This window comes from Salminus brasiliensis, chromosome 22, assembly GCF_030463535.1.
Source record: "Salminus brasiliensis chromosome 22, fSalBra1.hap2, whole genome shotgun sequence".
Taxonomy (NCBI): Eukaryota; Metazoa; Chordata; class Actinopteri; order Characiformes; family Bryconidae; genus Salminus; species Salminus brasiliensis.
In genome coordinates, this window is record NC_132899.1 from 11,831,474 (window position 1) to 11,858,123 (window position 26,650).

Here is a 26,650-nt window from a genome sequence, read left to right on the forward strand (position 1 = left end):
GAAAAAAATGTGATTGTCAACTAAAATATCCTCAGTTGTGCCCTCATCATTCTACCATGTGAAAATATTCAGATATTCTGGTTTAATCAATATACTTTTGTAACAAGATTCATTGCCTCATCTGTCCAAACCTGGAGAGGCCATTTTTAAAATCCAAACCTGATGTAGTCGCCGTGGAACTTAATATTTAGTAGATTTAAAGAGCGAGGAGTCTAGTGATACGGTGATGTGTCTTAGTGCCTCAGTTTATATTGGCCTGCAGACACCCTTGCTATATAAATGGGGTGCTGAAGCGCACTTTGAGAACCATATCCCTAAAGAACCTTTCAGTGGATGATTTGTTAGAAAAACAAATTCATAAATGAGGTGTGTGAATGTAATGACTCTAAACAGTTCAAAAGGAAGAACCCTTAAACTGGTAATACTGTAAAAGTTGTATATCTCATGTAAGGTTCTCTACAATCAGAAATCTTTTTAAAATAGGAAAAAAACTTTAGTAAAGGAAAAAAACCTTACATTTGTAACATCTAACTCAAACTAGTCACTGAAGTTATGAAGACATCAAAAACCTAGACAACATAGTATCTGCAAGAGGACAATAAAACAACACCCTCAGACAGCACAGTGGTATTAGAGATTCACACCTATAGTAATTACATCTCAAATTGCTCAGTGCAGTAACCATGCCCTCTTGTGTCTCAACCCTGGCACAACAGTCTGCGTCCTTCAGTAAGTACAGACCCTACAACAGCAAAAATCTGAAGTTAGTTGCACTTTTTAGTGGTTCTGACCAAGATGTCCATTTTGGAAAGAAGGGAATGATTTCTACAAATAAGGAAGTAGTGGTATTAACATCAACCTTTAGCAATCCTTTATTGATAACAGATCAGGTTCACTGTATGCTAATGAAACATCACAACATCATACTGGGGGCTATCATTACATGGATTAGATTGAGAAGGTCAGAGAGAAAGAGAGAAAAGAGCGAGAGAGAGAGAGAGAGAGAGAGAGAGAGAGAGAGAGAGAGAGAGAGAGAGAGAGAAAGAGAGAAAAAGAGATTCATCTAAAACAGATTGGGCCAACAGTCTTCCTCTCAGCTCCCATCACAACCCCCTCCCTCTCACATAGCACATCTCATAAAGCCAAATCTTTTGAATAAATAAAATCTGTCACAAGAATCATTCTATTCATCAATAATTGTAGATGTACAAAAACGTAGGTGCTTGCCCTTTGGCACCCACAGCACAAAATATATAATCTTTAACATTTCAATTGCAAATCATTTAGTAAATTTAACTCCTATCCATAATAAAATTAAGCTTTCCAGCATATGGCTACAAGTGTGTGTGTACCAGTGGGGAAAAAAACAACTGCAAAAATATATATACATACATAAACAATCATCTAATTCAATTCAATTAACAGGCATTTTAAAGCTACACACCAGATCAGGTGAGGTCAATGAATAATCAAGCGCAAGGAGGGGAAAGGGGGAAAAAAACAAACAAACAAAAAAGCGCAATAAAAGTTTCTGTAGAGACAGAATGCATAAAATGAGTGTTTGATTCATGAATATAAGCAGAAAAATATAAAGAAACTTGCATGAGGGTGTGAGCAACACTCGTGTTATTCAGCGCATGTGTATATACAAACATATATGTATGAGTGAGTGTATGCGTAAACAAGGGTTACATTCATTCGTAGCTATCCTGCCCTGCAAGCAAACCCACTGTAATGGATCTTTCATTGATTCTTACAGGCACAGTTAAAAATCTGAAATCAACACTACTGTAAATACAATCACCCCCCCCCCCAAAAAAAACACCCCAAAAACTATCACCCAACGTTTCAAGTACCTATCAAAGGGAGAAATAATTGCACTCCCCTCGCTCATGTTTTTGCTGACTGAACATACATATACACTATTTTACTAATATATATATATAGGCAAAGATTGGGACACCCCCGGTTTGAATTTCCGGTGCAGGGAATAGTTGTTTGAGTAGGAGGTGAGCTGATCCCCTAAACGCATAAAGCTAAAGACGGACACATTCGTCAACATTTTAAACAAAATTAGTGTTTTTTTTTTTGTTTTGTTTTTTTGGTACATGCAAAAGTTTGGGCAACACAAGAGAGGTTTAAGCTTTCACCAAGTTTCATGCGACGGTGCAAATTTCAATGCTCTCGAAATACTCCTCTACCCTTCAAACCTCGTCCGAACAATCAGCCACCATGGGCTTCTCTAAGCAGCTGCCCAGCAATCTGAACATTCACTGCAAGAGACCATTATATCTTTTAAAGGGGCATCTAAACAAGCCTGGTGCACTCTGGAAACCGGTCCTGTGGACTGATGAAGTTAAAGCAGAACTTTTGGCTGCAATGAGCAAAAAAACTAAACAAAACAAAACAAAAAACCTATGGATTTCATGAAATATCAGCAAACTCTGGAAGCAACCTGGAAGCAATTATACCATTATAAAAAAAAAAAAAAATACAAAAATGCCTTTTACAGCAGGATGGTTGATAACAAACCTGTAAAGGATGAAAGAAACCCTGCATAAAATATTAAAGAAATGTGTCCTCTTTTTAATTAATGGCTTTTAGAAATCAAGTCATCTTAAACTCACTCACTCATCTGTGAACACTATTCACAGATTTGCAGTAACAAATTGTAACTAGAGTTGCCCAAACTTTTACATACCGCTGTACGTGTGCATACGCACAAAAATTATATATATAGATGCAGTTTCGTCTTAGAAATAATCAACCTTAACAATCTCAAATATTTTATTTATTTAAAGTCATGTTTTCTGTAATCAAATGTGACTGAAAATACCACCAATTACACCATATGATCATACAAAAAACACAAAAATAATATTAAATGAAAATCTTAAAAGTTCTTTTAAAAAATTAAGTTAAAATTTTAATGTTTTCATTTTTATACTTTTGTTAAAGGAAAAAGGCAGAAGGCAATTTGATGGAGAGCAACCACAGTGAGGAGCGCTAGTAGGTATGAGGGAGGAGAAAGAGAAAAGGATAAGGGATAAAAGTAGCAAAACAAAAGGACTCTAATTTTAAAGGATTTTAAAGTAGGAGAGGTTCATAATTCAGTTCTTCAGAATCCTCAATTGGTCTATATCTATGTTCTACTCCACAAAAGATTATGCCTGAGCCAATCAATTATTTAACGATGGTTGCACACAAATTTCCAAGCTGGAATGGTGGAAAAATGTAAACTTGGCTGAGAGTCCTGATAGACATAATCTGGAACCTCTGCATTGTAGTGAATGCCTTACGAAGTGGAGGTCAGCACACAAGGCCATCAGCCCCAAAACCCAAAAGCTCACCATTATTAACACTGCCTTCAGTAGTTGTCTTTCATCTCAAGCGGCAAGGTGAGCATGTCCTATTTGACTCCTGTTCTAATGAGTGCTATACTCGTTGTTTTTTTTTGTTATTTTTTGTTATTTCTTCGTTTGTTTTACTGCAAGCACCAAAAAGTAGCATAACACAGTAAGCATAACCCCAAACTGAACATAAAATGATACATAAGAACTTACAAGCAGCAGGACCAAGAACATGAGAGAATCTGTAAAGAATGGAAATGCAGGGGTTTTAAGTAGAGTTGGGGTGTTCATTGGCAGGCGGAGCAGAACGTGGTGAACACCGATAAGCAGCGTTTATCGGCCTTGTCTCTCAGAAGCTGAACATGCTTTGGGCTGGGGACGAGAGCTATGTCTGAGATACAGGTGAGGAAGCACAGGGTACACTCCTTATGCAAGAGCTCCCTGCCAGAATAGAGGTCCTAACATCTCCCCTGTCCCTTTCGAAGCACACACTGGCGCTGCCATATGTCCACCTGTAAAGTCCAGAGTCCTCTCCTACAGCTCAGCAACACGCCACAAATCCTCAAAGTCTCATCACTCTCGCTGGGCAGGGGAAATAAATCTTCAGTTTCGTCGTCACTCAGTTAGTGGGCAGGGGAAATGATTGGGGGTGGGGGGATGAAAATTAATTCTCTCTACACCATACAATGCAGCAGTTCTAAAAATCATTACTGCAGATTCCTTATCTTCGAAAGAAGTGTGTGTTGCTTTGTGTTTACTTTCCAGACACTTTAACATTTCCTATGAATTTCTTGGAATCAAAACCAAAAAAGTGTTAGTAAGGATTTTCTTCTGTGTGAACTGCGGACATTCTCAGGTGGAGACTGGGGCCGTGGGTGGCTCTGGTTACCAGGGGTCGTCCAGGTCGCCTCCATTCTGCGACAGGGAGAAAACAAGAGAGGGATAGAAATGAGCAATCTAGGGGGGAAAAATAAAAAATAAAACAAACAAAAAATGGTGGTGAACGATAATAACCAAAAAATTAAAAATAACCAAGGAGACAGCCACATGAGTATGCCCACTCATTCCTTAAAATAATAATAATAAAAAAAGCTAATGACTAATATCTTTAATATGGAAATTAAGCAAATTAACTAATTGGTATAATATGTCAAAAATAGTGATGATTCTGGGGACAACAGCAGTAAATAATTCGGGAAGGCAGTTCTATTACAACTTGAGGTGCATCACACACAAGCAATGAGATTTCTTTAGGAAACCTCATTGTGAACTTGCACATAAGTATAAAATAAAAATGAATAAACAAACGAAAACTGGAGTAGCACACAAACCGGAGTCACAGAAAAATGCTGAGCCTGCTATAATGTCAGAAAAAGAAACAGGGTTAACACTGCAGTCGTACCTTGTAACCAATAAAAGCACAGCCTGTTATATTGCAGCAACGCACACAACAGTTTGTTTTCAAAAGACACCAACTCTGCAATTTGAGACCAAAAAGCCCAACATCGTCCAAAAACGCACCTTACCTATACTCACCTAAGGACATTATACATCGATATTAAATAGAAATTCACGGATTCAAAATGACATCTTCGAATGTGTCCTTTACAGCATCAGATGTTACGACATACAACCTCCCAAATAAGTTGCTGATATGCCTACCATTCTGGTGAAAACATTTGGTGCCAAAATGGCACTTCATTACTAAGGAGGGTGCATGCAGCAAGATGCATCAAAACCAACAACCCTATAAATATAAAAAGTCCAAAAGCTTTTACCAGGTTTAAAAAAAATAAAAAGTTTTGATTGATAAGGGACTCAAATCCAAGGATGCAGTAATTTTACAAGTAACGGCATACACAACAAACGAACTGTTCAATAAGATTTATTTGGTCAAAAGAAAACAAACATCAAAGAATCAAAGAAGCTGAACACAGACATACTGTTCAGGATGGACATCAGAAGTCTTCCTAAGGCTCCAACCCAAACCATGAAAAACTGTACTAATTGCTGAATGCTGACAGAATTGCTGACAATTAATAGAAGAAAGAAAAGGATACTAAACAATACTAACCCCACAACGTCCTCAAAATTAGTAGGGTAATAAACATTAGCAAGCATTCGTTATTCAAGAAATTTGCACATGCAGTTATGCTAAATTAACGCAAAATCAAACGCCAAATGTGTATAAACAATTTTCCACATGCAAATTAAGAAAAAGAAAAAAAAGGGGGAAAAAAACAACCCAAACCCATCAAAATGAGAAGCATCAGTATCTTTGGGCATGACACTTAACCACTGTGGACCGGATGACATACCATCCTGTTCACAAGCTGAGTGTTTCTGTGCAAAATTTGCAAAATACAGACATATAAGAATGATCGTATACCAGTGGTCTGTTGGCTAACCTGAGGATGATAATGAAAGATATACACTCTAAGCCAGACAACCACCCTGAGTGAACTTGGGCAATAGGAGCACAGGAACAGGTCAACAAGTGGGGGAAAGCATGTTCATAGGGGAATTACACAACTTTCATTGTGATGTTTAGTACTCGATTAGTGCTGCAGCTTGGACATTTTTGTGCTTTTTAATGGAAACTGCCTGGTAAGTCCTGCAGCACTCAAAAAGAAGACAGCAAATATGAGACTTTATGATACTAATCATTATTAATGTAGGCTAATGAAACAAAACCAATCCATTTGTACCAATTAATCCCATTCATTAATTCAGAGATACTGTTCAATAATCATATTTCATCTCATATTTGTGCCATTACACATATTTGGTCACACACACACACACAGACACACAGACAGACAGACAGACAGACAGACAGACAGACAGACAGACAGACAGACAGACACTTCTAGCATCATTAAAGTGTCATACAATTTCAATCACTCCCTAAAACTAATTCAAAGACAACCCAAACGCAAGGTACACATGCACTGCATGACAAGCAGCATGTGCTACTGTGCACAAGAGCAAGAAATCACTGATGTCCCTGGCAAGCCCCAGATTGTATTTTCCTATATCATAGTATATTTAGCTATTTACAAGGGATAAATACTGGAATATCACATTGAAATGTGGTTGGGATATTTTTTGCACCCTTATCATAAACCGCTGCTTCCGCATAACCACTGAAATTCTATACTCAATTATGCTCTTTGAATAGCAATTGAATAGACTCTACGACTCCACAAGGTCTAGTTAGGTCAATACTAAGTGCTGCGCATCAGAAAAGTGCTGACTGCAGACAGTGCTGGGATATGCCAAGGTTGACATCACTTAAGAGTTACAGGGCAGGTTTTCAGTTACAAGATTATAGTTCCAAGTCTTCTCTTCAATTGATTTACCTGAGCCCAGGTCTGGGCCAGCGTCACAAAAACTTTTAGATATCTACACAAACAATTAACCAAAAACCTGCACTGGAACTGTTCACTGGGTTGGGAGCCGTGCCACAAGACATTCAGGGAGCTGACTAGTGCTGTGAGCAAGGGAGAGGGAAAAGAGGAAAGTTGGTGAGCAGGATAAAGAGAGGGTTTTGGAGGTTACTGGATTGGACAAAGGTCATGCAACAGGGGGATCAGAGAGCTCGTCGAGTGGCGGTGGTGTGGCTGCCTCGTCTACTCCCTCTTCAGAGTTGAGGGGCTCAGTGGCAGGGGATGGCGGGGGCGAGCGAGGTTCCTCTTGAGGGTTTGGTCTCGGGGTGCCGCCTGGCTCACAGGACAGCCGATAGCCAGACAGCGCTTGCTCCAGCACGTGGCGATACTCGCCCCGGTGGCTGAGGCGGAATTGGCGCAGCGCCTCCAGCAGATGGGCAGCAGCACTGCCTTCTTCTTCCTCACCCGCAGCGGCCGCGCCTCCCTGGTCGTCCTGGTGCAAGACGCCAGTGTCAGTGGACAGAGCAGGTTAAGAAACTGGACCTGATTAGCACAGGCCGCCTGCCCTCATCCTGGCTCATTAAGATCTTGGCATCATTAAGAAAGACTCAATAGGGTGCAGGGACAGAGACAGCTGCCCCAAATCAGAGAAGCTGACAGCTGATGAATGTGCGATGTGTAATCGTGTGAGGATAAGCACTTTAGCAAACATGTGCAGACATCTGCTCAACAATAAAAACATACTTAGCAATGCAAATTCCTTGGTGTTCAGAGATCAACCCAAATATCTGACTCACTGAAACCTCACTGAAACCTCAGTGTTGATGTACAACTGTATTTATGCAGGATCTCTCGTCCTGCACAAATACAACATGTTTTCAGGCAACACAAACACAAGACTGAAACAAAGCCAGAGATAAGACAATCTCCCTAAGAAGCAATGATTATGAATTCAAGACAGCATTTTGAATTCAGGTGCTAGTACTGGTTTAAAGAGGACATGCGCTCATCAATTTCCTCACATCACCTCCTCAAGTACCACCCCAAACCTTAAGCTGCACAAGAAAAAGATCACAACACCAAAATATCAAGAGAGGTTGTAATGAATACAGAACCTGCTTAAGTGTCTAATTGTACCTAACCTTCACAGAGGCCATCATATCTGCAAGTCATGAGACAGTGAAGTCTGAATTGGTTTAACACAAGGCAATGTGCTGTAATGATCTCCTAATAATACAATGCTTCATATCAATAACAAAGGAAAACTCACCCCATCTTCTTCTCTATGTGGGTTAAGCCTGTTGTACACTGCCTCAATTACACTGCGCCTGGGGGTTAGAGAAACAAGGTACAAGACCATTCCAATGAGCAAAGAAAGAATAGATAGAAACAGATAGAAACTGTCCTCACTGGCCAACTAGCCACTGCTAACGTGACCATTTTAGTGCCCGAATCTGAGGAAACAGCGAAAACAACTTAAGTATTTAATATAACAATAGGGACAACTATTAGAATTTAATGCTGAAGGTGAGTTTTCATACTTGCTAGCAAGACCACCTCCTGGTGGTAAATTTGAGATGCTCTCAGCAGAGAGGTTACGCATAACGTAGGCCAGGTCAGGAACACCTTCCTCCCCTGACTTCTCCATGATCTCTGCAAGGTCAGAAAAATTCTATTATACAGGCAGAACAATAAGGGCCAATGAAACATCTTAACTACAAATTTTATACTTTCTGAATGAAAGTACATAAGGATGCAAGATTTGATTAATCTCACCATTCCTGCAGACAGAGGCAATTGACTTGGCTTTCAAAAGAGTATCTAACATAGCCAAGGGTTATAGAACATTACTTACACGGGTGAAAGTAAGGAATACAATTCGTCAGGCGTTTCCCTGCTATAATTGCAAATATTTAACCATAAACTCAGAGTGAGAAGAGAGAAATTGATGGCTTGACCACAGAAGATATTTTCCTCCACAACAAAAAGACCTTGCATTTTCCCCAATTTGACCAATTTATGACCCTCAGATTAAGTGCAAGACCAAAAAAAATCATAGCTAATCATAACAGAGCTAAATACGCCACAAGAAGTATGGACAAATATTGACTTGCAATATGCTGATTTTAAAGCCACAATGATATTCTCTTACCCTCAACACGAGACTCTATAAACTTGTCCAACTCTGCCTCTTTCTTTACTGCCTCCTCTGATACTTTGGGTGCATTTGGGAAACACACCAGCACAACACTCATGTTGTCACGACTGCCCTGGATGGAAAAAAATGTAATATAATGAAGGAAGTAGAGGAAAAAAAAAAATTCAGTGTTCACATTTATAGTACCACTGCTAATGTAAACTGTAATAAATCTGTGCTCCCTTTTCCATTTGCCAGTATTTACTTTCAGTGGAAATCATGACATCTTTTCGTTCTGCTACACTAACCAGAACAAGAGCATTTTTCGAAGAGGAGAGGGGGGAAAAAAAAAAAGCATTCTGAAGTATGGTGAGATTATAAGTGAAAACTGTACTAGGAAGGCAGTTCATGCTCAAACAGGATAAGAAAGCACAGATAAACATCCATCCTTGTTCAAATGCCCATTCAAAACAAGAGTGTTAATAAAAGGCTTTGGTTTTTATTCACATATACGTACATACACTCACCGAGCACCTGTACACCTACTTAATTACATAATTACAATTACATAATCATCCATTAAATTACACAGATACACACACAGCTTTGGATGTCGTTCTTTTCAACCATCAGAATGCCAGGCTTCAATTGTGTCAGCCAAAAACAGAAAGCTGAGGACAAAATGCAGCCTGATCAGATTAATCTCAATTTCTGCTTTGAGGCACACCAATGGTAGGGTCAGAAGTTGGTGTCAAACGCATAAATCCGTGGACCCAAACGCATAAATCCGTGGACCCAACCTGTCTTGTGTCAACAGTTCAGGCTGGTAGACATGGAGTAATGGTTTGGGTAATGTTTTCATAACAAGCAATCATATTGAGACCAGAATTTCAAAAGCATGTTTCCAGCATCTTCCGGAAACCATGCCACATATCACTATGGCTAAATGGAAAATAATCCTAAAGCCTTGATGACATTTAAGCAATAATTGTTACAAAACTAGAAAGCTGTAATGTCAGTAAAATTCCACCCTACTCCACTCTTACCTTGTGTAGACATGTGTCCACCACAGAGTTGCACACTTTCTCTAGGTCATCCCACACCTCAAGCCGAGAGCGCACAAACTCACAGAGCTCCTCATTGCTCATCACATCCCAGATGCCATCACAGGCTAGTACCACGAACTCATCTTCTTCTGGAACTCTGGGGATCTCAAATACCTCTGGCTCAGGAGACACCAGCTGCTCTGTAGGTCCTTTTCCATCCACACACTTGTAGTCGTAGTCGCCCAGGGCACGTGACACAGCAAGAGAGCCGTTTACCCTCTGGATCATTACAGAGCCGCCAGCGTTCTGGATGCGTTCTCTCTCACGTGGGTTACAAGGCTTGTGGTCCTGCGTGGAGAAGCGCACCTGTCCGGCCCGGCTCAGCACAGCTCGTGAGTCTCCGCAATTGATGAAGTAGAGGTGTTCAGGTGACAGCAGCACGCCTACTGCCGTGGAGCCACTGCGGTCCATGCCATTCCGCAGGTCTGAGAAGTTGCGCATGTACTCGTCAATCTTCAGGAAGCCTGAACGAATGCCACTTTTGACACCTTCCACAGAGTCGGGGCCAGGTCGGAAGTCCTCGCTGCTGGTGATGATGTGCTCTAGCAGATGTTTAGAACAGTAGTTGGCTACTCGGGAGCCAGCATGGCCATCATACACGGCAAAAAAGGACCAGTCGTCCAGACCATGAGGAAGGCCTACCACGGCTGTGTGCGCATCCTCCATTTCCACCCGCCAACCCTGCATGCTGCTAAGGCCAAAGCGCAGGCCATTTCCTGCACCGTGGGCATTGTGCTTCTCTGTCTTCGGTTTGTCCAGAAACGCCCCCATGTCTCAGGACACCGTCTATATAAGAGACAAGGACGAGAGAGAAATTGAAATCATTGTTAGTCAGTGTACAACAAAAGGAATTGTCGTTTGGGAGTACTTTAATACTTTAAATACCGTATTCCCAAAAATAACTTTCCTAGTGCACATCCAAGTTAAACATTTGGTAAATTGCAAAATGATGGACGCTCAACTTTTTACTTGGTCTGGGTGGTAGACAAAAATTTTACATTAGGAGAAAGAAAATAGTCAATCTGAAAAAAAAAAAAAAAAAAGATCCTACAGGCTGGAGGAGAAAAAAAAAAAAAAAACTCTAAATGCAGCTTTAAATATAAACCTTTGTATTCATAACATCACCTAGTTTTCTATCAGAAAATGACGCCATCTAATGTGCTTCCACTACTGCCTGGGGGTCGCAAGTTCAGATCCAGGAGAATGCTGCATTGCCATCAGCAACAAAGTACGAGAACGCGCAATTTGCCATCTCACTTAATCTTAAACTACGCTGGCCTAGGGGGATTTACGAATGGATAGGTTAATTAGCAGAACCAAATTGGGAAAATGAAGAAAATGAGACTAGATTGTCACTCTTTCCTTAGTCACTTTGTTTGGTCTGTCTGGATGTGAGAATATCCGTAGACATGTAAAAGTCGCTTACATAATTCCCAAGATATAATTATTCAATTAAAAAATAAAGAACTAACAAAAAACAATCTACATTCCTCAAAAAACATGCAACACTTCACACAACAACTCCACTCCTGTAGTCAGCATTAAAGAGTGCAGCAGCTTTAAGCTGCTTTGAGCGAACCTCAACCCTAAGATCATTACATGCCTCCAGAAATAGCCTCTGAAATGCATTACCAACTCTAAATAAACCATTAGACAAATGGGATGCTACATAAGATATGCTCAATACCCTGGGCCTTGATGGCCAGCAAAACAATGGAGTATTCAAACTAGCTTTTTCCAACCAAGTTTTATCAACTGATCTTACTAGAGAGGTCACAGGATAGGTCAATCTGCCCCCAGCCCAGCCCACCTGACTCTCTAGATGCTTCACTATGCGCACAAGCCAGTGCGCTCTGTTGTTCCAGCAAGAGAATGGCAGCAGTCAGCAGGACCCGGTTCCAGTGGAAGCTCCAGCATACAGGAGACCCTAGTCCACATCTACTGCCAGCGCCTGTAGCCTCTGAAAGCAAGGCCAGAATTACACAGGGGCGGTGTACCAGACCAGCCCATGCTGCTGCTGCTCTCAACTCCACAAACGACAGGCATGGCAGGCATGTGCCCAAAAAAGGTCGTTGAGTGCCGGACTCCATGGTCGAGGCAGGTTCTCTGAGTGGGGGTGGATGTGGTGGCTGTTATGCATCGTCATGGCTGGATCTGCCAGGCTGTCTGCTTGACCACTCCACCCACTCAGAGCACCACACTATTTATAACCCTCCACAAGCCTAGCTTAGGTTACAAACTGCTGCAACTGGACAGGAGAAGATGGCACACTCCTCTAAACCCATTCATGCAAAGGAGATTAACCCCTTTCACAAACACTTACCAGCGATCATGTACATTTTCCAAAAAGCAGAATTTCAGGATAAAGCCTAAGAAAAGTTTACATGTTTTTGTTCATTTACTACTTCTTGTTTGTCACTGCAGATTATAGAAATATATAGCTGGCAGAAAAAGTCTAACTATACACAGCACAAAAGATGGGTACAACATATGATACAACTTAATCCATTGACGCAGGGATGGGCAATATGACTATATTTGACTGAAATTGTGACAAATCACGCTAACGGGATTTGTGGATATCAGCGCTAACAGAACTGCACATTTCAGGATAGAGTATAAGTAACGCTGCTTAATTATATAAGGTGCAGCATATTTTGAATATAAACCACTATACTTCGTATGGGAGAGTATTGGGACTGCATTTGCATCAAGAAACGTCAAGGAGAACCTGCTTAACGAAACAGAAATTCCATCAGGGATACAGGTCTGTGATCAGCACTTCAGTTATAAGATGGAAAGATATCCGGTGTACACCTCCACCTGGGAAGGGTCAAGTTCTATCCAGTTTCACAGCTGTTTTACAGAAGTACTCTTTCACACAGGCTTATACCATTAATCTCAGTGTTGATATTAATGCACAATGGTCTTGCCATACAAACTGACCTCTGTCCAATGAATCTGATCCATTGGGCAGAAAGTCCAGCATTCTTTAAGTACCACTGGCCATAAATTCACCAAAGGAATTGAAGGGCAAGGCCACGACCCCTTAGAGAAGGACAATTTGAACTCCACATTCTAGCCTACACAGAAGCACTGGATGCCTCGGGGTCAAGTGAGCGTGAGAACAAGGGCTGGACATAGAATTAGAAACAAAGAATGTAGATGAGGTCCAGACAGATGACGTACAAAAAGAACTCACTGCAGTATATTACCTTGTATGAGTTTCTGTAAGCAGTAGATTATTTTAACACTGTCATATTTAGATATTGTGGTACAGTGTTCAGATACAGGGTTTGTAATTCTTATTCCACTAGCCGATAAAATACTTCAAGCTGGCGTGGTCTTCTTTTGGTTTTTTAGAACATTGCTTAAAAGGACACAATAAACTTCATGAACCGTAACCCCCCATCCTGATTAAGCACATTTGTGACTTCTACCCCTATTTTCCTTAATCTGGCCGGCTAGTAAGCCAGCACTCTACTCTAAAAATAAAGTAAACACTGTGGCGTTGCCAAGCAACTTCAAGTGCTACACACTAAACAGGGGACTTAGCTTCATTCAATGATCCAACTACAAGCGTAGTGTTATGGCACTTAACCACACTATACTGCATTGCCTGGTAGAACTGGTACTAAGCCAAATCTGGAACTATCTATACTCTGATCAAGAAACTGTGTGCCTTGCATATCACAAGAGTGATGGAAAGGGGCAGCTAATAAATAACTGCCATTTGGTCCAACCCAGCTGTATTATAACAGACAAACAAAACAAAAAACAAACAAACAATCAATAAAACACCACCACAGAAACAGAAAACACTGTTTCTGTTCAAAACAGAATAACTGGTTTGTAATCCTTGTCTGGAATCAGAGTCCCTACGCGCTGCAACACATACTCCACTCACACGGCAGACGGGAAGAAAAAACACAAAAACAAAAAAAAAAACCTGTATTAAACAGTTTCTTTTTGCCTAGTGACTTTTGTTTTAGTGGACACTAAAAAGTGTAACTAAATATTATACTATATTATATCTGTTATTTTAACAGTAAACATAAAGCAGGAGCAACAGCTGTGCGGCTCATGCCGTACTGTCCGTGTTAGCAAATCGACTGTTCCCAACTCCACCTAGTGACTGCAAGTCGTGGCGGTATGGTTAGCACACCAGTGCAGCCAATACCGATCTCAACCGGTCTTTTAGTATAGAGGGCAAGGCAGGAAGTCATATTTACTTTTCTCATTGTACTGGACTGAGTGATAACCTCGAGAGTGGAAGCCGGTTAGTGAGGTAAAAAAGTTACCCAAAAAAAACCCCAAAAAAAACAACCAAAGAACCTAGACACAGGAGCCTAGATTTCTACGCTGTGTTTAATGGGGTTATGCAGCAAACACTGAAGCAACTCAAATGAAGAATATGATTGGCTAAATTATGGGCAATTGCATATTTGATCTGAAAATCAGCAGATACCATCTAGATGAGATAGTTATTTATTACCTGTCATGTTTGAAATAACGACAGGGTTTTTTTTTTTTACCATTCAGCAACTGTTACCAGACTCAAACAAAAAATATATATATATTTTTTAATAAAACCAAAAATCTGCCAAATTTGCAAAGTAATTTTCTCAAATATACATCACTTGAAGGGTTTAATCATTAACCAGCTTTTTATACCTCTGAGGAAAACTGCACTACATAAGTCAAGGTTTTACTAACAATTTCTCTCCAAGGCTGAAACAAACAAAAAGATCCTTCAAAATGTTAGGTAGGACAGTTATTATGAAAGTCTAGGAAAGATATCGTGAGGGAGAAAAAGCAAAAGCAGTCACGATAAAAACTGAACACTGAAACAAGGACAGAAATCCTTAAACATTTTAAAAATGGCAGGATGATGTTATTGATTGTAGATATCTCTGAATACAAATGTGTGTACGTGTGTGTGAGAATATATAAACAAATAAATAAGTTATAATATATATATATATATATACACACACACACACACACACACACACATACATACAAACACACACACATATAATCTAGTAGAACATCTTTCGGATGTGGCAGAACAGCACCTCAAAAATCTGCAAGATCACGTATTCAATCATTTCATGAAATGAAAACCCCATTTTGACAGCTCTACTGGATAAACACGTGTTCACATGCTGGCTAAAGTGGTATAGTGTGTGTGGTGAAGTTCACTGCCCTTTATCACTGCTCCACTCCCCCCAGCTAACACAGGACGTGTTGCATCACCTAGGCATCAAAACAAAAGATGAGCAACAAGGCCCTTTATGGAGTGAGGCTATATCTGTCCAGCTCCACTCAGCTGAGTAAACACGGCTCTCTGAGAGGCACAGCCCACCTTTTAAACTCATCACTGAAAGACTCTTCCTCGTGCTAGCAGACAAGCATTAGGATTACACTTCCACACTGAAACACAGAGTGAAGGGGAGTTCTCACTTCACTTACAAACAACTCCCGCCCCCATTTATTATGGTCGAAACCACAAACTCTCGACCTCTCACCCCCCCGAAACTGTCGCCGGCGACATTCCTGTCCAAACCGCAGAGTGAAACCTGAAACATAGGCTTCCCCTGTAAAAAAATGCTGCCAAGAAATACAGCATCAATGAAAAAAAGAAGTGATTGTCATCAGGCTTACAAAACACTGTAGGAATGAGTGTTGACAGACTGTGTCAATAAGGTTTTCAGTTAACAAACTGCATTATTATCAGTTTGAAACACTGAATATTAAAAGCAGTTAGTCTATGTCCAACTGTAAAGCAATAAGCAACCTTTAAGCAAAGGCATTCAACATGGTGATGTTATCAATAACATATGGCCAGATTTGTTCATATACACATATGAACACTGTGTGGAAAATGTTTTGGATTTTGCACACAAACAGAACAACTGTGGGATGTATTCCCTGTTGTCACTACACTAAGAACAAGACTATGGAAACTTCCACAAACTGAGCCTTATTGTGTCCTACATTTACACTTGTGATTTGCAGCATATCAAGCATATTTCAGCATATTTTGTTGTTCCACAATGAACAGAAAAGAAAGGCCTTGTGTTATACTGTAATTCATAACACACCACACTCCTAAACAAAGGTGCTTCAGATGGCTCTCTAATCACTGCCATTGAAGAACCACTTTTAATTCCAAAACAGAACCACAGGCCTCATTCACCAATATTATTTTCTTAAATGTATTCTTGAGAAAAGCCCTAACAAAAAGTCTACATCAGATTCATTATGTGCTTTTAAACCACAGAACGGTTTGCTGGTATGCTCTTATAATGATGAATCTCAAGTTCCTGAAAATATCCCAAATAAGAAAACATTGGGGAATGTCTGAACCTTTGTGAAAACTGTGCAAGTGTCCATTATTTTTGAGAACAGTTGGTGAACAAAGCTCAAGGTGTTGTGTAATAGATGTAGTGTGGAGTCGTGAGAGATGGAGTGTGAACATCATTTCAATTGGGAAAAGAGCCTTTACAAGTGAATATGACTGTATCCTGTTATTTACACTCATCTCGCTCTCACAAACCTGGTTCTTTGTGGAGCAAGCCGTTCCTCTATGTTATCACTAATAGTGAATGGTGCTTGATCAGACTTAACTGTGCTACTATGGATGCACTATGCACTCATATGCAAACTAAATAAGGTTAAAGATGGTCTTGCTTACACTATAATCACACTTGGCCAAAACTGTGACAACTGTCGAATGGAGCTTGGTGTGGGACAATGCAAGGAAGTAACAGTCAGTAACAATAAGAGTCATTTTCCCTCCAAAAATGTAGATCATAATGAATAATGGTCAGTTTGTAAACAAGACTAGGTACAGTTAGTTTAGTTGAACTGCAAATATAAGATCTCACTTCTCATGTGCCCAACAGAAAAATCTCTTCATGGTAGAAATTATGTACAGTGGTGTTCTATATTGAAAACTTGGCCCACATCGTCCTGTGTGATTAGTTGCAGAAAGGGTAAAAAGAAAATGATCTATGTCTCCAAAAATGACACTTACACTGTAAGGTTTCTAATGAAACTCTCATGGACATTAGTTTCAACAATAGGAAGTCACAGAGCCAGTCAATGAGTCAAGCACATTGACTATTCTTGGCCTGTCCGGTGAGTTGTACAGCAAAAATGTCATCTGTGTCACAGTGTGTAAACATGGCAAGAAAAAACAAAACACACACTGCAACCATTCACCATCTCTACACCTCCTCCCCATCATCATAATCACTGTAGAACAAGGGAACTGAATGAAGGAGCATACTGCAGACTAATGGACACACTTTTGTCTCCACCTACATTATAACCACCATCATTCTGAGATCAGATAACGGTGTACTCCGCTGTCGTAATAACCCAGCAACAAAATGTACGTGCTTGAGTATACGGAGTGAAGCTGTGCATCTCAAACATAAAACCAGCATAGCAAACATCCACGCCTTTCGCGTAGAAGCACACAGTCTGCACCAATCATCAGAGAGAAAGCAGCAATCTAACTGAAAGATCACAATAGGAAATAAAGAAACGGCGCAGTGAGACGAAAATCATGAGAAAGGCTAAAGCAACAACTTTAATCATGGTTAAATATCACTGATGCAAATTAACAGTCACTGTTTTAAGGCTGGGCAATAGGTTAAAAATTTTATCACAATTTGTATCGCAATTTTATCATGACAGTTTTCACAATATTTGTCATGCATACAAAAGTGGACCAGTAGCTGCAGATTTAAAAAATCGCTATCCACTCTCCCAATACTTGGAACAGTGTTGTAATTTTTTTCTACTCTACTCTAATTGAACAGGACCAATTACACTGTGCAGTGGTGAAATGTGCAGTTGGTCAATGATCCTAAAAAGTACTGACTATGTACTCAAAAGATTATTGTGCATCACGATAACAAAAGTTAGTGTGATACTATAAAATGTCAGCACAAAGTCGAATGAATGGTCTTAGAAGCAATTTCGACTATTTTCAGGCACATTTAGTACAGTAGGTTTGCTTGCTTTCCCTTTCAATCAAACTCAGCATTTCGCCAAAATTTACAATACTGTGGGCTTATTTGGCCATGTACTAGGTAAGACACATTTCAAAATGACAAGTGTCATTTCTGTTCTACCAGCCTCATTTTAAGATTCCTTGGACTTTTTTTAAATAACGGAGTATACAGCATTAGTGTTATACCATCCAACCCTACAGGCAATACCAATACAAATACTTTAACAATTTAATGTTCATTTTATTTAGTAAATGACTGTCTGTTGAATTAGACATATTTATTATACTGAAATAATTAATTTAAATAATTCCACTGCTTTTGGGATTAAAAAGTTACCAAAGTTCTACTAGTGGGACTACTTAACATTTAAGTAAAGTTTAAGTATTTACTATAGTTAGACGCCAAAGACAATGTACTGGCTCACAAAAGATCTTGAGGTTGTGGGTGGATTCACATCTGTAAGACTATATTTCAAAGAACAATTCACAGGGTCTAAAGTATGTCAGCTGATTAATTTTTATTAATTAACATATTCCACCCTCCTGCCAACATCGCTCTGAACGTTTTTCAGTAGCTCTGCACAACATGTTCTTGCACACAGAGTGCTAATCACAAGTGGGGAAGTGGAAGCAAAAGAGTTAAACCTGAGTCATTTCGGCCAACACCCAGTCAAACCCATAAAGCATACAACCACATAGCTTGCATGCATTCATTCTATACAGTGCATATGTTATAGTACACACTACTGTACTCTGTTGCTTTTACAGAGCCACAGTGCTTTAGTCAGTACTATTCACATCACCATTGTTTTCTTGCCTATTAAGCATGCTCTGCAAACAGGCAGTATTGTATCAATGGGGTCATTTATCACTTCATTTAAATGTAAAATGTGGCCAGATGGATACATGCAGAATACTTTCTAAACAACCACAAACCAAGGAACCAGACTGACGTACAGATCACTTAAATCCACCATACACATTTTTAGGTTAGGTTTTCACCTCTGAAGTTAACTGTTAATCTGACATTTAGCTTTATATATTTGTATGTGTTAAATGGTTCAGATCCTTTTAGCCCCCCCATCCTGATGTCTAATAATGTGTGAATAATTATATTTAAAAAAATTTACTTATTTCTAATTTTCTATTACACGCTATTACATTGCACTTCTTTTTAGATGTGCCTTATTTAGGATTGTCTTCAGCTAGAGTTCATAGAGTAAATCCAGCTACAATTAGGAAATGGCTGAATATAATCAAATATGTAAAGTTGCTTTAAGCATGAGGATTTTTAAGTATTAGACTATGCGCATATATATGTGTGAGTGTGGCGGCTGGGTGGGATGGGATGAGTGTAGGTAGAGGTTACATGGGGTAGTACAATACTACTGTTGACTGCCATTTTGTAAAAAAAAAAAAAAAAAAAAAAAAAAAAAAAAAAATAGACAAATACTAATACAATGAAAAAAGTTTCATTACAACAACAAAAAAAAAAGAATTATAAATTTTCTAATTATTTACTATACAGATTCATTATTGGTTTGGCCTTAGACTTAACTTTTCCAAGTTGTGTCAGGTTTTTCAATTTTAGACAAAGGTCTTTATGATGCTGCACATTCGTTAAGATAGTAGCTTTACATAACTCATTTCCATAACTTAACATAAGGATAGAATGGGAAAAAAGGACCGCCTGGAGGTCCAGGAATACCACAGGGTTAGTAGCTGGGGACCGTAATAGTAGTTTTTGAGATGTGCATGTGCAGCCAGTTAAGTTGTTTGCTATCACCGCAGTACAGCAGTTCACACTTGGCACTGTGAAGCACATACGATTTGTAGTGTTACGCTCCATTAATGTACTGACGTCATGCTTGCGCTGCACATGTAACGCAAGTGGATCTGTGCATTCATTGTAGTCCCTAAGGTTGTGTCCATCAGGAACACTCACACTGCAATAAAAATATGATTTATTAGCCACCCTAATTGCCAGAACCACATAGCTTGGACAAACCCTATAAATGTGTAAATTCAAGTATGTAGCACTGTGGTCAATAGCCCTCACCGATGGTATTTTCAGCCTACATGACATCACTGCAGAAATATAGCTTCTGTGACAACCCACAGGTGCTGCCCTCACTACTGCGACATGAATTTGACCGGGATGTCCCAATCCGATCCAGTGGATCTAGCCTGATTCAGGTATATTTGAATGGATTTGGTATCTGCTATTTTAGCCCCAATGCATTTCTTATTCTTTGTTTTAACCACAGTGCTTAGAGTGCCAACTGGAGCCCTCAAGGCACCGTCATTAACGGACATTATTAAAGGACAACAGTGGCTGTAATTCACTGGAAAAGGTGAACACTTCCTAGGCCTATTAAACAGACAGCACGTTCAGTGCCAACTTCTAAAAAAAACATTCAGTTTAGTTTAGTCCAGTATGCAAGACACAATGTAGTAAAGACAAATGCCAGCAACATCTTTCATAGCTATCCCGGTACTCAGCCCTCAGGTCTTTCTACTTAATTACCTAACCTTATGTTTTATTCACCAACCCTTGAGTGCTTTTACACTGTAAAATTAATTGTTGTCTAGGCTTAAAGGACAATAGTGAAAAGGAAATTCCACTATTTTTCAATTTCAGCACAATCCTTAGTATATATAAAAAAATAAAAAATGCTCCTTTGTAGAAAAACTTACCAAGTCAGAACTGCTCACACTGGTGGTTACAGGAAACAGATGTCTGAAGCGTTTAACGCCTTTAAAAGCAACATCACAGAAAAAACGTTACACAAAATGATCACAATATGCTGCCTGATGCCTGAGACAGTGTTTTACAATAGTTTAGTGATGAAGTGCTGGTCCTGTTTTAAAAGCTATTCTTTGGGTTTTATTTTATGTAGGTCACTGTAGGTGTCCTAAAAAATATTATTCTTCCAGATTTAACAGTATTTAATCATAATCAACATTATATATAAAGACGGTTCCCCGATTCCAATCATCACCACTAAGAAAATATGATGTGATGGGTCTCTCTGCAATCAACCACCTCATAACTGATTCATAATTGAATTATGTCAAAATACAGGGGGGAATAAATCAGTAGCTTTCCCATCTAACGTTTTTTGAACCTCTGCACAGGTTTAACTAAGCAAGTCAGAAGGTTCGAAGCTGTGCTTTTGTATGACTAAAGCCAGAGTGAACGCCGGCGCACTGCCACTGTTTAGGCCAATTCTACAAGCCAGTGAATTTAAACAGAAGTTAATAAGAGAGTTCAGCTTACAAAGCAGGTTACAAAGTCCAGCTAATACAAACAAACAGAAGGTCAACTGCTTAGCGGTCATCTGAATCATGTTTTAGCTAAGCAACAGCACTCCTGAAAAGCTTTACCCATCAGACCCATTTAAAAGCTAACTTTATTTAAAAGGCTGCATTCACCATCACAGAAAACTCTTGTTGTGCACCACTCTGTACAGCGGCAGGATTTTACCGGAGCTTGCCCAAGCACTGACCCTACAATCGGTGATGCCAAACAAGGCAATGCCAGTCATCTAGTTCCAGAGAGCACAACTGGCCTCCCTTGTTCACTGGGTGGGTAAAACAATCATCTAGTCAGTGTTGCGTCAAATAAATGAAAGAAAAATGAGGCTCCTTTATTTGTTTGTTTGACAGTGAAAGTTAACAGAAATGAAATGTTTTAGTTCATATATTCATATACGGACAAAGTAAGCAACTGATAGAAAAAACAAGATGCCAAGAAACCACTCAAAGTATTTAGAAGTGCTCAAATGTGAATTTTCCCTTTAAAGTGGAAGGCTGGACTTTATGGTCTTAAGCAATATTCTGTACAAAGAAAAAAAGTTACTTTTGTTTTCCATTAAAGTAAAGCCTAAGGCAAAGGCATAGCCCAAATGGAAAATCAATTCATGTGCGATTCTTTTATCTATCATCATTAACCCTTAGTTAAGGGCTACAGGCTGGCCTGCTGAACTATTAGTTGCTTGTTAGGTATGCAAAACTAAAGGTAGCAGTCTTGATGCCCGTAGTGTAGTAATGAACACCTCTGAAACAATCATAAAACCAACAATACGTCCTGACATTGCCATGGTATCAACAGTTCCCTACTGGGTGTTACTTATATTCGGGCATGACTGGGAGCCTTTTCGCACCAGAAAACTGTCCAAGTAGAGCTTGTTATATATTTTACATGCAGTCCGTGTCAAATATGAAATAGTCCAATAACCTAGACAGCTGATATTCAGTAAATGTCACCAATATATTCCCCAAAAATGGACTTTTACTTGGCCTTACAACATTACCTTTACTTCCATCTCACATCAGAGAGGACAAATCAAACAGTCAAAATGTCACAGTACAAAAGGGGGTTTATCATTTTGCACAATAAACAGACTAAACACTAAATTACTAAACATTTGCATTTCTCACTGTTGTAGAAACCTGATGCTTCAGCAGCCCCCATCCCTTTCCATACAGCATCAGATGCACATTGGCTGCATGGTCAGCACACTCTGGAGCAGTGCCGCTGCCTGGGTCAAAGTTTAATAGATTAGTCAGTGACAGACATGAGAATGACACTGAGACTTACACCAAGCCTATGTGCTCATCCACCTGCTGCTTCAATCTTCTGAAAAAGATAAAATCCTAAAATCTCTCATTTATGCATTTATTACAAGCATACAATTTAGCTGGAAACAGCCATATAATAATTGTGATTAACAACTTCTAGCCTTATTTGGATAAGATTAGTTCATCAGGGAGAACATTTTACACAGCATTAAAATTACAGAAGTATGAGTGAGCATTTGGAAACTAATGTTTGCATCACATGATCATGTAGTTGAAAAGGCAATGGAGTACAGAAGACTGGCTTTTAGTTAGCTTATTTTCATTTTGTTCAGAGACTAAATACATCATGTTGCAGGGTCCTTTTTTCAATACGAGGCAACACCTGCCTGAAAAAAAAAGGTATCTGGATGGAAAATTAGGATTAGTATTTCAATCTGTATTTTTTTCAGAGGAGGTGGGGAGGGGAAGAAAAAACATATTTCCAATCTGGGCATAAAATAAAGAAATAAATCACAGAGGAGATCCTGTGAAACCCATTCACATTTACATCCACATCCCTCCAAAAAAGGGCTTTTCATTGTTGATTTTAGGCAATTGAAGCCTCAAGTGCCCAAACCGGCTGATTAGCTATCTTGCTGCTAAGTTGTCAATAGTCAGTAGTTCAAAACTGATAAACAACTCAAGCTCAAATCAACAAGTTACACATGGCTGATTCTAAACCTGTTATACAGAGGTCACATTTTCCACTTCTATAGTTTTTGGAAAGTCTGAAAAAAAGCATGTTCTGCTTGTTTGTTTAGATATACTCATCCCAACTAATTAAAATGCGCTCCTATCAGAGGTAACATCAACCTCAAGATGCCATGGTATAGAACTAACAATATTTTACTGTTATTATTAAAAAGCTTTTTTGAGTATACTTTAATATTATTAGGGCCCAAGTACTATAAAACAATAGCTGGCCTGTTTAACTGAATGTACCACATCAAATGTTGAATAAAAATCAGTATACCAAGAGTTATTTTTAAAACCTGGTTCAACAAGTGCATTTCATCTGTGTTGGTTAAAAAAAAAAAAAAAAAAAAAAAAAAGGAAGTCATCATTTTACCCACATAGAAAGCCCTATGGTATGACAACAGTAGTCAAACCTTTAGAGAATTTCCAAACAAATGTGGTTGGCACCCAGCAGGCCCATGTTATAGTATGGACTGGAATACAAACTCTTCTCATATAAACTGATCAATGCACAGGCTGACTTTAGCTGCAGAAAGACTACAACAACCTAGACTTAAATATCTCCAAACATTTACTAACACAACCTATAATATTAATACATCGAAAACACTTTTGCATCAAAGGCATTTTCAACATCTTATATCCATTTAATGTGTTTAATGACCTTCAAAAAGTTTCCCCCTCACATTTCAGTAAGAACAAGTCGAGAACTCACATACTTTAAACTTCTCAAGACAGTCTGAATCCATTCACAACACCACAAACAGGCCAGAAAGAGCTCTGTAGAGGTTGGAATGAATGCTTCCAAGAAACGTATCTTGCATTACAAGTTATAAATTAAGATTAATATATTTAAGTCTGATGCAAGTTACAGAACAAGTGTGTAAACCAGTCAATGCACAGGCTGACTATTTAGCTGCAGAAAGACCATCACCACCCTAGACTTAAATCTCTCCAAACATTTACTGCCACAGTCTACAATATTAATACATCTGAAATACTTTCACATAAGCGCATTTTTAACATTTCATATCCATTTTACGTGTTCAATGACCTTCAAAATTTCATATTTCACTAAGAACAAGTCTGCAGCAGAAGAACTCACATACTTCTATCTTTTCTAGACACGTTTCAGCCTGAACCGATTCACAAAACCACAAACAAGTCAGAAAGAGCTCTGTCGAGGTTGGAATGTATGCTTACAAGAAACATACCTTGTATTACAAGTTATAACGACAGATTAGTATATTCAAGTTTGAAGCAAGTTACAGATCAAGTGTGGTCTATATTTTTCTAAACTACAAATTAGCATGCTGGAAATATGGAGACAAAGGTCACTAATGAACGGTCCCCACCAATCACATCAGTTAAGATAAGAGCAAGCTGGTGAAGTTAAAGCATGGGTCAAATGACTCAAGACAGGACTCAGAATAGCAGAGCTACAGCTTAAACAAATGTCAAGTATAACAAATTTAAAAACCTCTGACTTGCCAAAATACCAAATACCCAGTTCTGCCCATCTGCCTACAGGCCTCAAAGGTCTCCCACCCCCAGCCATGCTCTTCCTACCTCAATAAAATGCTTTTGAGAAGTTCAGGTCAAAAAAAAACAAAACAAACACTGCAGAGCAAAGCAATGCAAAAGTAACCAAACAGGGAGCTCAAGTCAGCATGCCAGCAAGAGCAAATACACTATATGGACAAAAGTATTGGGACACCTGCTCATTCTATGTTTCTCCCAAGGGTAATAAAGAAAAAACAATCTTTTTGAAAAGAGGGAGTTTATTCTGCTTTTGTTGGACTAGCTGCCTTTACTGTCCAGCAAAGGCTTTCTTCTAGATTGTGGAGCATTGCTGTAAGGATTTGAATGCATCCAGCAACAAATGTCTTATGGATGATCATCACCCAACCAAAAATTCCACTGCTCAATGTTTGAGGACTTTATACCCCTCTAGCCCACCCAAGGCATGGTACCACTAAGTTTATATACACCTGCTTTAGCAGAGAGTCCTATTCTGTTGGCAATACTTACCTACAGGAACTACACAAGTCGTTTGTGTTTGTGTGTGTGTGTGTGTGTGTGCTATGCATATCTGTCTCTGCAACTTAAAGTAGCTGTATGCATTCATTAGAAGGGGTGTCCACAAACATTTGGACATATTGTATAAACCATTGGTGAGTGTAGCTGAACTAAAAACCAGGTCACCAGAAATGTGTCACTTAATGAGAGACAATAAATAAATTGGACATAAATGAGATATAGGCTGTGCTGAGCCTGACTAAAAGGTGTATTATAAGTGACACAGGGGTTGTTGGTTGTTGGTTGTTGGCGATAAAACAGATCAAAATCCAAGCAAAACGACATTAACTGTAAATTGGATTTAGCTACTGTACCTGATCAGCTACCAAAGGTGGCAAATCCAGAACGTACAACTCCAGCCCAGGATTTTGTTTCAACTGCCTGGGCGACTCGACTCCAGCAGAGCTGCCCAGGCAGTTGAAGCTAAAATCCGGGCTGGATTTATACTACTTTCTAGAGCTGGATTTACCACCTCTGTCAAACTACACGACAAGTCAGGCAGCAATTAAACAACTAAACCAGTAAACGGCTCTGTCCTGGTCCGTCGTTACACAACACGCAAGGCACACTCACCTCCTACAGCTAGCCTATCCTAGCTAGCTAACGGTGGCTAACACGGGTCACACACACCACCAGCTAGCGTGTGTGTGTGTATGTGTGTGTGGGTGGGTGTATGTGTGTGTATGTATAGACGGGTTAGCTCATTAGCTAGCAGGCTAACCTGTTTAGCCAGCTTAGCTAGGTAGCACAACACCACCCTCCCCTGAAAACCGAGGCCATGCTAGCGACCTAGCTAGCTAACTGACTCACACACACAGCGAGCTCGCTAGCAAGCAAGCTAGCTAGCTAGCTACTTACCTTTTTAAGATATACCACGAATGTCGAAGGTGTCCCGTTTCAACGTCTGTTTCTAATATCTGTAGCTATATTTTCCCCGAAGCGTTTTTAATCTTGTAAAGGATTTCCTTCCTTAAAAAAACAAACAAACAAACGGACAGATATGACTTCACATCAGAGCCGATAATTCCGTTTTCGGTGTTTCACTGCTTTGATAGCGTGAATTCTTGGGCATTTTTAAAGCCAACTCTGCCCCCCTAAACGATCTCACGACCAGTACAATAAAGTATTGACAGCCTAGTGTCAAAATAGGATCATGGTCTGAAATAAACGCTTCTACAGATCCTAAAAATATAAATTTCTTCCACACAGAGGCCAAGATCTTCTTCGGGTCAGAGTCTTGA

At 39.4% G+C, this 26,650-nt stretch overlaps 1 protein-coding gene across 2 annotated transcripts; it reads right to left on the minus strand.

The window, feature by feature from the left end:
• Nucleotides 1-843: 843 nt before the first annotated feature.
• Nucleotides 844-26,650, minus strand: ppm1bb (protein phosphatase, Mg2+/Mn2+ dependent, 1Bb). 2 transcript variants are annotated; one of them, XM_072666871.1, is made up of 6 exons: nucleotides 26,268-26,650; nucleotides 9,923-10,768; nucleotides 8,892-9,009; nucleotides 8,281-8,392; nucleotides 8,010-8,067; nucleotides 844-4,265 (listed from the first exon to the last, which is right to left on the minus strand). In XM_072666871.1, exons 2-6 carry the CDS (start codon nucleotides 10,751-10,753, stop codon nucleotides 4,236-4,238), a joined length of 1,149 nt encoding a protein of 382 aa, XP_072522972.1. In that variant the 5' UTR covers nucleotides 10,754-10,768; nucleotides 26,268-26,650; the 3' UTR covers nucleotides 844-4,235. The 2 variants fall into 2 exon arrangements, with proteins under 2 accessions (XP_072522972.1, XP_072522971.1); XM_072666870.1 differs by having other exon boundaries at nucleotides 844-7,232.